General features: G+C 54.0%; 2 protein-coding genes across 14 annotated transcripts in view; both read left to right on the forward strand.

Moving 5' to 3' along the window:
• The window catches only part of LOC128412017 (zinc finger protein 420-like), a 983,187-nt gene that overhangs the window by 634,537 nt on the left and 336,509 nt on the right, over positions 1-12,141 (forward strand). The window lies entirely within an intron of this gene.
• Positions 4,924-7,103, forward strand: LOC128412151 (hemoglobin subunit beta-1-like). The gene is given in 5 exon segments (XM_053385014.1): positions 4,924-4,965; positions 4,967-5,150; positions 5,153-5,258; positions 5,620-5,842; positions 6,850-7,103. Coding segments are annotated over 5 exon segments (669 nt in total). The 5' UTR covers positions 4,924-4,938; the 3' UTR covers positions 6,979-7,103.

Genomic DNA, 12,141 nt, shown 5'->3' on the forward strand with positions numbered 1-12,141 from the left:
CTAACAGCCCAGGATAGAAGCTGTTCTTTACCCTGTTGGTGCGACTAATCCTGCTTCTGTATCTTCTGCCTGAGGACAGGAGATCAAGAAAGTGCCGGCCAAGGTTTGAATCATCATTTTCCTCACTCTGAGGCAATGTTCTTCCACTATTTCATCCAGCGGATTCCCGGGAAAGCCCATAATATCTTGTGCTGTATTCACCACCCTCTGTAGGCACTTCCTATCAGTTGATGTCAAACCAGTGATGCAGTAGGAAAGGACACTTTCTATTGTGGACCGGTAGAAGGAGATCATCAAATGTTGATTGACACCGTTCTTTCGCAAGACTCCGAGGAGATGGAGTCTCTCTTGGGCTTTCTTAACCACCTGGGTTGTATTGATTTTCCAAGTAAGGTCTTCACTGAGATAAACTCCTAGGAATTTAAAGGAAGAGACTCCACACAGCCCTCCCCGATGTCCAGCGGGGCTAGTTCTCCTCTCTTCCTCCAAAAGTCCAACACCATCTCCTTTGCTTTGCTAAATGAGAAAGGGAGACGCCGGGACCCCAGGAAGAGCGTTGCTCTTGCGTCACAGGCAACCGCTTGGCCCCTGTGAGAACGGCAGAATGAACGGACTCAGTGGCCTGATCCAGCCACCTCTTCTTCCGTCCTTATAGAACCTCCAGGTGCAGGGGCAGTCTGCCTGGATTCCTAGGTCCATGGGGGGGGTAACTGACCGCTGCAAGGAGAGGATGCCAGACTGGACGGGCCATTCAGTGATGTGACTGGGAGAGGGTGCATTTGGGGGGCTGGCAGTGGGGCTTGCTTTGGGGAGCGTGGAATGGCAGAGTTGGCAGGGGTCCCATGTAGGAACCCAGCAAAGAGCTGAAATGCACCCAGAGGGCCTGTGGGGGGTGGGGAGGGGGGCAGAAATGCTGCAAAGTGACAGCCAGTGACGCGAATGTGATCCTCGTGGATGACCAGCCAGGCAGCAATGTGACGTAAAGGAACTGCTCTCCCTCCATACTTGGCACTGGGGGGGGGGGCTGAGGGTGGGGGTCTTCTTCCAGGGCTGCTCGAACCTCTCCAAAGTCTGCCACTTAGAGCCCTGGCTTTGCCCTGAGGGTTTCGCAGTGGGGTGCAGAGGCAAAGGACTGCCCCACTGTTGGCTTGCCACTTAGAGTAAAGGTAAAGGTAAAGGTACCCCTGCCCGTACGGGCCAGTCTTGACAGACTCTAGGGTTGTGCGTCCATCTCACTCAAGAGGCCGGGGGCCAGCGCTGTCCGCAGACACTTCCGGGTCACGTGGCCAGCGTGACAAAGCTGCATCTGGCGAGCCAGAGCCGCACACGGAAACGCCGTTTACCTTCCCGCTAGTAAGCGGTCCCTATTTATCTACTTGCACCTGGGGGTGCTTTCGAACTGCTAGGTTGGCAGGCGCTGGGACTGAACAACAGGAGCGCACCCCGCCGCGGGGATTCGAACCACCGACCTTTCGATCAGCAAGCCCTAGGCGCCGAGGCTTTTACCCACAGCGCCACCCGCGTCCCTTAGAGTAGCAGCCTCTAATTGATGCTGTTAATTTTGCCATCTCCGCGAATTCAAGAAATTCGGCTCTCCATTCTAATAATTCTGGTATTTTATCGGTTTTCCAGTTTTTTGCCACTACAATTCTGGCTGCTGCAGTTGCCTAAAGGAATATATTCCTTTTATCCTTAGGGATGTCACTCAGTACCAAACCCAGCAAAAATGCCTGGTTTTTTTTAAAGATTGAACTCCTGAATGTCTTTTTAAGCTCTTCATGTATCATAATCCAGTATTGTTTCGCTTGCCACTGGGTGCTGCCCCTGCTGCTCTCTCATGCCTCAGGTGGACGCCCCACAACCCACACAGAGCCCCCACCTCTCCTGGCTGGGGCCACCCGTTCCCTTTGCTCAGGCAGCGAATGCCACCCCCCTCAGAAGCTCCTGGCGCCAGAGGCTGAGGTCTCCTCCGCGGAGCTATCAGGAGGGGCCGCCTTTATCAGCCGCCTGCCAGGAGGCGCCTCCTGCCTGATATCCCCCAAATCTCCCACAAACAGGTCCCCTCAGAGGCACACAGGGCTGCTCCACTCACACACCCTCCTGCTGCACCCACAGCCCCAGGAGAAGTCCTCCTCCAGGTCCTCCAGGGGCCCGTCAGCCGGGTGCCAGGACTTGGGAAGCGTGGCCTCCACCCCACCTGGACCTGCCCCACAGGGCTGGCCCAAAACAGTCTGGAGAGCCACATGGGGGGGGCTGGGGGCCTCATGCGCTCCTCAAGCCGGACCCGCCCCGTCCTAAAGAGTCCAGACAAATAGAAAACCTCTCTCAAAACAAAATTTAAAAAATCCTTCCAGTAGCACCTTGGAGACCAACACTGGAAGATGCTACTGGAAGGAGTTTTTTTATTTTGTTTCCACTATGGCAGACCAACACGGCTACCTTACCTGTAACCTCTCTCTCTCTCAGCATAAGAAGAGCAGGCTGGGTCAGGCCAAAGGGGGTCCAATGAGTCCAGCCTCCTGTTCTCCCCAAGGGGAAGGGCAAACGCAGGATCTGGGCCCCAGAGCAAGTCTCTCCTCCTGCGGTTTCTCCCCAAGGGGACGCGCAAATGCAGGATCTGGGCCCCAGAGCAAGTCTCTCCTCCTGGCATTCAGAAGCATCGCTGCCTCTGACTGTGGAGCCCTGGTGGCTTCTGGGTACATGGCCAGAGATGCCCCCCCAGGCCCTGGGGGCAGCAGCAGGGCTCCCCCACCTTGGGACCCCCCCAAGTCCAGTTCAGTTGCTGCACAAGTCCGGGAAACTCCTGTCTCAACCAGCCTCCCTTTTTCCAAGCATCTGCCGGCCACTTGCCCCCAGTGGACCTCAGAGATCTTGTGTGCCAAGGAGGAGGAAGGCTGGTGTCTGTGGGGAGAGGCAGCAGAGGGCTCTGCCCAGGGGCTCCTCTGTGCTGGGGGGCCCAGGGGGGCCTCCGTGGGGCCTGGTCAGAGAGGACCAGCTGGATGCTCAGGGGCCCAGAAGTCTCTGGGTGGCCCAGGGTAGGGGAGACTCTCCTGGGCCCCCTGGCAGAAAAGGGGGAAGGAGGGCACTCTAAAATGACCCAGGGGAGGGGCAGCTGCCCTGTGGGGAAAGGCTGGGATTTGGGGGCCTTTTTAGTTTAGAGAAAAGGGGAGAGTAAAAGGCGAAACGATAGAGGTTTATAAACCGAGGCCTGGCCTGGAGAAAGTGGAAGAGAGAAGCTTTCCTCCCTCTCTCCTAACACTAGAACTGCTGACATGCCAGGAAGAGATTCAGGACTGATTACAAAGTCCTTCTTCATGCAGCACGGAGTTAATCTGTGGAACTCCCTGACACAGGAGGCAGAGATGGCCACCAACTTGGATGGCTCTGAAAGAAGATCGGACAAATTCGTGGAGGAAGAGGGGGCTGCCAGTGGCTCCTGCCAGGAGGGCACTGATGTGGCTCCGCAGTCGATTGGAGGCAAAGATCCTTCTGAACAAGAGTTTCCAGAAACCTCAGGAGGGGAGAAAGGGCCTCTTGGGCTCAGGTTCTGGGGGCTGGTTTCCCTTGGGAGAATTCTGGCCCATCCTGTGGCCAATGTGGGCATGCTGGCCACCTCAGAAGGGCCTCATCCTGTCTGGCCCCCTCTTCCCTGCAGGGGCCAACCAGGCGCCTCTTCTGCAGCCCTCTCCCCACCCAGGTTCCCCAGGGAAGGAGACAGGTAGACTGCCTCTGCAGCTGGAGGCATCGCGTGGCCACAGAGACAAATGTGGCAAGTTACTTTAAACTCTTGTTTTTTAGTAGTAGTAGTTATTTATATCTCGCCCTCCTGGCTGGGTTTCCCCAGCCACTCTGGGTGGCTCCCAACAGAATATTAAGAATAATAAAGCAATAAAACACCAAACATTCAAAACTTCCCTAAAGAGGGCTGCCTTCAGATGTCTTCTAAAAGTCGGACAGTTGTTTATTTCCTTGACATCTGGTGGGAGGGCGTTCCACAGGGCGGGGGCCACACCCGAGAAGGCGCTTTGAGCTTGCAGCCCCTCCTGGGACCTGGCCGGGAAGGGTGGATCATAAATAAATACTCTCCCTGCACCAGCCGCTCCATGAAGCTCCAAGGGCTGCACTTCACAGTCAAGGAAAGACACACAGCAGACAGCTAACTGTGAACATTCACAGACCTTCTTCTCCAGCTCTGGAGTCTAGTCTCTCGGTGCTTGAAAGCCATCCACTCCCAGCTCTGTTTCCTCCCAAGGAGCTGGCATGGCTGGCTTCAGGGGCTCCTCCCAGCCCAAGGAAGGCACATGGCAGAGAGCTAGCTCTTTCTTGCCCAATATAACACTCGCTAGGATGCAGCTGTTCCCAGGTCTGCACTCTATGAGCAGCTGCAACAACAGGGGCGACTCTCCCTCCCTCCGTTTACGCTCCTCACAGCCAGAGACTGTGCCTGCACGGAAGCTCCCTCTGCTCTTCCCTCTTCAGTCCCCTCCTGGTTCTGGGAGACGGAGGTTCAGGAGAAGGTGGGGAAGCCCCTGGCCCTTCCCTGGCCTGCCTCATCCTCCTCTTCCTCCAGCTCTGAAGCGTCCCCTGCCTCCGACTCTTGCCTCCCAACTGGCCCAGTTCCCCACAAATCACTGCCCCCTCTTTCAAGCCAGACTCCAGCCCCTCTTCCCCCGGCGTCCTGCCAATCGTAGACACCCCCTTTTTGGAGGCTGATTGAGGGAAGCTCTGGGTTTGAGTCATCGCGGACATTTCCCTTGTGGCTCCCATTGCGCCTTCATCTGTGCAATGGGTCTAAATGCCACATGAGATCTGTGGGGTGTGTTTTGCCCCTGTAAAATGGCTCTCGGACTGTGAGCTTCTGGGGAGTCTCCTGGGCTGTGTGCTCAGTCCTGGTCCTGCTGCTTGCGAGGAGATGATAAAGAGAGCAGCTGGGGCCTGATGTCTTCTAGTGAGAAGCAGCTATCTGGGGCCTCCTGCTCGGCCCAGGGCGCCACACCCCACGGCCAGCCTCTTCCCCCCTCCTGCTCCTCAGCCCCACCAAGCTGGGCCCCAGAGGAGGAGGAGGAGCTTTGGCCCAGGGTATAAAAGGCTCCAGCCCTGGAAGGAGCTCCAGCTCAGCCCAGAAGGTTTTCTCCAGCAGCCGAGAGAAACTCACAGCCAGCCATCATGGTGCACTGGACCGCTGAAGAGAAGCAGCTCATCAACACTTGCTGGAGCAAAGTGGACGTGGCCGCCTTGGGTGGGGATGTCCTTGTCTGGTAAGGCCAGGGGTGGTTGCCTCTCTGGGCAGGCTGGGCAGGCTCTCCTCTTTCCACCTGGAGAATGACCATCCATGCCTCTCCCGGTGTGGTGTAGTGGTTAAGAGCGGTGGACTCGTAATCTGGGGAACCGGGTTTGATTCCCCGCTCCTCCACATGCAGCTGCTGGGTGACCTTGTGCTAGTCATACTTCTCTGAAGTCTCTCAGCCCCACTCACCTCACAGAGTGTTTGTTGTGGGGGAGGAAGGGAAAGGAGAACGTTAGCCGCTGTGAGACTCCTTCAGGTAGTGATAAAGCGGGGTATCAAATCCAAACTCCTCCTCCTCTTCTTCTTCTTTCTCCTTCCTTCCTTCTCTCCAGCTTGCTGTCCGTCTTCCCCTGGACCCAGAGATTCTTCCCTACCTTTGGGGACCTCTCCAGCCATGCCGCCATCTGTGCCAACACCAAAGTCAAGCAGCACGGCCACAAGGTCCTGGCCTCCTTCGGAGAGGCCATCAAGAACCTGGACAAGATCAAGGAGACCTTTGCCAAGCTGAGCGAGCTGCACTGCGACAAGCTCCACGTGGACCCCGTCAACTTCGGGGTGAGCCTGCCTGCCCCAAAGGCTGCCTGGGGGAGGGTGGGGGGGGTGGGTGCCTGAGATCCCCTCTGCAGGGTCACAATCCCCACACACGAATCATAGAACTGTTCTGTTGGAAGGGACCCCGAGGGACATCTAGTCCAACCCCCTGAGGGAATCTCATGACAGACGGCTCCTCACCCTCTGCTTAACAACCTCCAGTGAAGGAGAGTCTTCCAGGGGAGTCCGTAAAAGCTCTTAATCTTCAGAAAGTTCCTCTTAATATCTAATGGGAATCTCCTTTCTTGTTGTTTAAATCCATTGGTTCGGATCCTGCCCTCTTGCGCACCGGAAAACAAGTTCCAGCCTTCTCTTCTCTCATGCTTTTAATGTGTTTTGAACTTTGTGTGATTTTACCGTATTATTTTTATGTGATGCATTTTTTATGAAGCAGCGATATAGAGATATAAATCAATGAATTTTAACTAAACCCACATACCCAAGTAGGGGAGAGTTCCTGGCTATCTTTCACAATCCTCGTGGCGTCATCTCCTGGCGAGTCAGAGTGGGCTCCCCTCATCCGTGGGCACCTTCAGCCACGCCCTGAGCAAGCCAACCCCTTTACCTCAGAAAGAAGGGCAACTCGATGGACTCTCTTGCCTTCTGGCCCTTCAAATGGAGCCTGTGGGCCTTTGCCCTTCCTCCTTCTGACTGGTCCCTGGCCAAGCAAGGATCTGTCCGGCTAGCAGAGGCCGAGCCCAGGAGGTCCCTGGCAGGGGCCAGTTTGCTTCTTGGCACCAAACCTCTCCTGGCATGGCAATGCCAGCCTGGGACGGTGTGGGGTTCTGTCTGTTGCCTCCTGGACCAGCCTCCTTCCAGGGGACCCCAAACCCCTTCATCCATCCCAGCTGGCCTTTGGGCTTGACCCCACAGCCGCCAGCTGTGGCTGCATGGGGTGGGAGTTGTGGGGAGAGGGCGACCCACACACGGGCCCCCTGGCGGAAGGAGTCACCCCCTCTTTTCTCTTCCAGCTCTTGGGCGAGGTCCTCATCACCATGCTGGCCGCGCGCTTTGGGAAGGAATTCACCCCTGCTTACCACCACGCCTTCCACAAGCTGGTCAAGGTGGTGGCTCATGCGCTGGCCCACCGGTACCACTGAGGCACCCCCAGGGAGAAGCGGCTGCCTCCTGTTGGTCTCGCCACCCATCGGGTGGGGTGGGGGACACCCCTTCCTGCCCCCATGTGACGCTTGACCCTCTAATAAATCCTTCCTCTGCAATCTGACCTGGTTTCCTGTGTCTCCTTCTCTGGGACGGGGGGGGGGGGACAGGCCTGGGGGGAAGACCCCTCCTGTTAGCTGGCTGGCAGGGGGCTAGGAAAGTGGGGGGGGCTTCTCTGTCCTCTGTCACTCAAGAGGAACCACTGAGCACCAGTGGGGGGCGGCTTCAGGGCAATCTTCCCTCTTCTTATTCCTTTTGTTTAATCATTTTTATTAATCTCCAATGATTCAAGTTCCAACCTTAACAACCTTGCCGCTGGTTCTGTTTTGCAGTTTATGATCTCATCTTTTCTAGCACGCACCTGTACTTTAGTCCAATTAAGCTCCAATTAACAAGAGAACCTCTGCTTCTTAATGGTGGCACAGGAGGTTTTTTGGCAGGCAAAGTGCTTTTGCACTCAGCGCCTCCCTGCCTCCCACAATCCATGCCAGAACGAGAGCCAGGTATTGAGACGAACTGCAAACAAAGCCCTTTCCCTCCTGTCTCTGGGTGAAAATTGCAAGGATAATTACCCCCCAATAATCCTTGTTTTGCTCTTCCCTCTTCAGTCCCCTCCTGGTTCTGGGAGACGGAGGTTCAGGAGAAGGTGGGGAAGCCCCTGGCCCTTCCCTGGCCTGCCTCTTCCTCCTCTTCCTTCAGCTCTGAAGCGTCCCCTGCCTCCGACGCTTGCCTCCCAACTGGCCCAGTTCCCCACAAATCACTGCCCCCTCTTTCAAGCCAGACTCCAGCCCCTCTTCCCCCGGCGTCCTGCCAATCGTAGACACCCCCTTTTTGGAGGCTGATTGAGGGAAGCTCTGGGTTTGAGTCATCGCGGACATTTCCCTTGTGGCTCCCATTGCGCCTTCATCTGTGCAATGGGTCTAAATGCCACATGAGATCTGTGGGGTGTGTTTTGCCCCTGTAAAATGGCTCTCGGACTGTGAGCTTCTGGGGAGTCTCCTGGGCTGTGTGCTCAGTCCTGGTCCTGCTGCTTGCGAGGAGATGATAAAGAGAGCAGCTGGGGCCTGATGTCTTCTAGTGAGAAGCAGCTATCTGGGGCCTCCTGCTCGGCCCAGGGCGCCACACCCCACGGCCAGCCTCTTCCCCCCTCCTGCTCCTCAGCCCCATCAAGCTGGGCCCCAGAGGAGGAGGAGGAGCTTTGGCCCAGGGTATAAAAGGCTCCAGCCCTGGAAGGAGCTCCAGCTCAGCCCAGCTCAGTGGTGGTGGTGAAGCGTTGTGTGGTGGGTCAGGCATGGAAGGCGGAGAAGGAGGGCTGAGAGTGGCGGTGGCTGTGAGGCTCGGTCAGCGCGTTGCCTCCCTTCCCATCGGACAGCCCCAATCCGATTCCTACTTGCGTGCAAACAGGAAGGGGCGGGGATCCGTCAGCTGGGAAGGGAGGCTTCCCGTTGCCTAACTGAGAGATCCCTGCCCCCTCCTGCTTGCACGCAAGCTCTGATAGGCAGTGTGAAGCCTCCCTTCACAGCTGAGAGATCCCCGCCCTGCTCCTGCTTGCACACAAGTAGGAGTTGTGAGGCTTCTCCGATAGGCAGCATGAAGCCTCCCTTCACAGCGTAGTTGCTGGCGTCAGGGAAGGTGGAGGCAGCCCGGAAGCTGCATCTTAGAGCCCCTGCACCACCATCATGTGGGGACTTCAAGCAGCTCCTGAAGCCAGCCAGAGTCAACTGCTCTGGGCTGCTGAGACTGCCGCTGCTGCGTTTCCCGGGGACATTAGATGAAATCCGGGGACATTCCGGGGATGGAATTTGTCTGGGGACTTATTTGCAAACCCGGGGACTGTTCCCGGGAAACGGGGACGTCGGGTAACCCTGTCCCAGCCCACAGGCATCCATCATGGTGCACTGGACGGCTGAAGAGAAGCAGCTGCCTGGAGGAAAGTGGACGTGAAGTGAAAGAGTGAAGCAGTCGGGAAAACAGAGGGGGCATTTGGGGGTGGGAGAGAAGGCAGCTTTTAAATCTGTATTGAATTTGTATTCATTTGGTGACAACTTGTTAAAAATTATGGGAAATCAATGAAAATAATTGGCAAAATAAAATCTAAGGGATGCAATCAAAGCAACATAATTTAGAGGGAACTAAAATATTGCTAAGGGACGCAGGTGGCGCCGTGGGTTAAACCACAGAGCCTAGGACTTGCCAATCAGAAAGTTGGCGGTTCGAATCCCCGCGATGGGGTGAGCTCCCGTTGCTCGGTCCCTGCTCCTGCCTACCTAGCAGTTCACACTAGTGCAAGTAGATAAATAGGTACCGCTCTGGCGGGAAGTTAAACAGCGTTTCCATGCACTGCTCTGGTTCACCAGAAGCGGCTTCATCATGCTGGCCACATGACCTGGAAGCTGTACGCCGGCTCCCTCAGCCAATAAAGCGAGATGACACAACCCCAGAGTCGGCCACGACTGGACCTAATGGTCAGGGGTCCATTTACCTTAAAATATTGCTAACCGCCACCCCAATCTCCAAAATGTGCAGGACGCCATGAGTTTCAGGCGCTTACAAAGAATTCATATTCCTTGGAATGAAGGTCAGAGGAGACTGGGGTCCCTTTTAAAAATCTGCTTTTATTTCCATATATATATACAAGCTGAGCATAGGCTGGAGGGGCTCATAGCACTGCACCCCACAAGGTCTTGGTCCCCCCCTCCAGTTCCAGGCTTGGAAGCAGCCGCTCCCCCTGTGGCTTTTGTCCTTCTGACTGCCAGCCAGGTGTCCTCGGGTGCAGAGCAAGCGCCTTCCTTTCGCCCTCAGGCCATTTGCTGGCCCAGAAAGCTGCCTGGCTCCTTCAGCAAAGGATTACCGTAAATTTTTTTTACACCCTTTCGTCCAATTTTATTCCACCTCTATAAACTTGGGGTTTTTGCAGAAATTCAAGCCTCCCTGGTTTGGCTTACAAACCATGGGCAGAAGATTCCTTTGATAAATAATGGCTGAACTTGTGATAAACTAATCATACCCACACAGGAAACATGGGAATTAGAAGGGACTCTCTCCAGCATCACGCGGGCTAAGCCAGCCCCCCGAAACTCAAAACAATATTTTAGAATAAGACATTGCAAAGGAATGTCAAGACTACAGAGGACATTTAGCAAAACAATGATCTTAAACAATTATCTGTAACGAAACATTCCTAAGGGAGGTCAATAAAACACAGCAGAGCAGAAACCCTTGGAGTCATGCACCGCTTGGAGACTGGGGTGGCACGTAGCAATATTTTAGTTCCCTTTTAATTACGTTGCTTTGAATACCTACTTTAGGTTTTATTTTGCCTTGAACATGGCTGTTTGACCTCTGGCCCCAGTAACCAACAACTCAGCCTCACTAGTGTGGACTGTTAGAATTCCTGCTCCACGGTTGCAGTCATGGGATTTTTGTCTATCACATGACGGTGTATGTTTTGACTCCACAGAGTGGGAAGTGACGGAGACAGGATGCTTGTGTTACTGTGTTCTGTGAAGTGGGACTTTGTTCTTTTTCTCTTTGCTGTCTGATGCTAGAGAGAGAGGGAGCCATGGTGCAGTGCTCCCTGTCTGTTTATATGTAAATAAAGTAGATTAGCCAAAATGCTGAGTTGCTGAGCTCTGTTACACAAGCTGTGAAGACTCTGCAGAGCCCTAAGTGTGCCGATTGTCAGTTGGCATCGGTCACTGTGATGTTTGGGCTGAAGAAAGCTAATGAAGATCCCGAACGATCAACCAGGAGGGAGAGAACATGCCAGTCGGGCATGTGTCTCTGCCAGGGTCCTACTCGAGTGTAGAATGAGCTCCTGGCAGAAGATGAAACACCTAGGGGTTTTTTTGTATAAATATATAATATACACTCCCCCCTAACACTGCCAATCTTCTAGCGCCACCCACCCTTCACATTTCACCAAATTTAATCCTCAATTTTACATACAACCAGCTCATTAAGAAATATGCGCAATCCATTTCTCTTCTTTTCTGTCTGAAAGTCTCAGAAGCCGTCAAGATGCTACACAATGTGGTCCCTCCTGTCCCTTTCGCTGCTCTTATTTCCACCTTCAGGCTGATGAAGTGAACATGCGTGAGGGCCGACCACAGTTGTTGACGTTTTCTGAGGTTTGAAGTTTGCTTGTTTTGGAATTTTACCAGAGAAAATAAACTGCTGCAGGGGCCTGTCGCTTCCGACTCTCCCTCTGCTTTTCTCTCCCCATGCTGTGAAACCTGAATGTAAGCTCCCTGGGGCAGAGTCCTGTCCTACACTCCAAGGCCCCTCAATTGTTAAACCAATAATAATAATAATAATAATAATAATAATAATAATAATCTGAAAGTGCACTTAATTATCCTCAGTGGGCTCAATTATCCGCAAGAGACAAGCGATTGAAACTCTGTTCGCAATGCTTTCTTGGGCCCTGCTTCCTCCCAGACAACATCCACACCTTCCTCCCTTACCTCCCTCTGCGGACTGCAGAGGGTGAACATGAAACCGCTAGGGGTTTTTTGTATAAATATATAATATACATCCCCTCCTGGAACACTGCCAATCTCCCAGCGCCACCCACCCTTCACATTCCACCAAATTTAATCCTCAGTTTTACATACAACCAGCTCATTAAGAAATATGCGCAATCCATTTCTCTTCTTTTGCGTCTCAGAAGCCGTCAAGATGCTGCACAATGTGGTGCCTCCTCTCCCTTTCGCTGTTCTTGTTTCCACCTTCAGGCTCCAAGGAGGTGGGCTGATGTAATCTCCACAAAATCCTGGTCTCCTCTCCTTCCTCCCCCCTAAACTCATAAATCTTCCTGCTTAGCAGACAGGCGGTCCAGTTGTCACCCCTCTTTTCTTCTTTACTGCTTTTATTTCTCAGGAGGAAGTCCCAAGGGGGTGTCAAAATCCCTCAAAAGTCCCTCAAGGTTGTTGCTCTCCATCTTCTTTCAGGCAAAGTCCTGACTTCTAAAACTAATCCATCGCAAAGAGGCAAATTTAAAGTCCGCTCTTCCCGAAATCTTTGCATTCCTTGCTTCAGGGGAAGGGAGATGACGCAGATCCCGAAAAAGACCCATAACTTAAAACATCCCCTCCCCTCCT

Source organism: Podarcis raffonei, chromosome 4, assembly GCF_027172205.1.
Source record: "Podarcis raffonei isolate rPodRaf1 chromosome 4, rPodRaf1.pri, whole genome shotgun sequence".
In the NCBI taxonomy this organism is placed as follows: domain Eukaryota; kingdom Metazoa; phylum Chordata; class Lepidosauria; order Squamata; family Lacertidae; genus Podarcis; species Podarcis raffonei.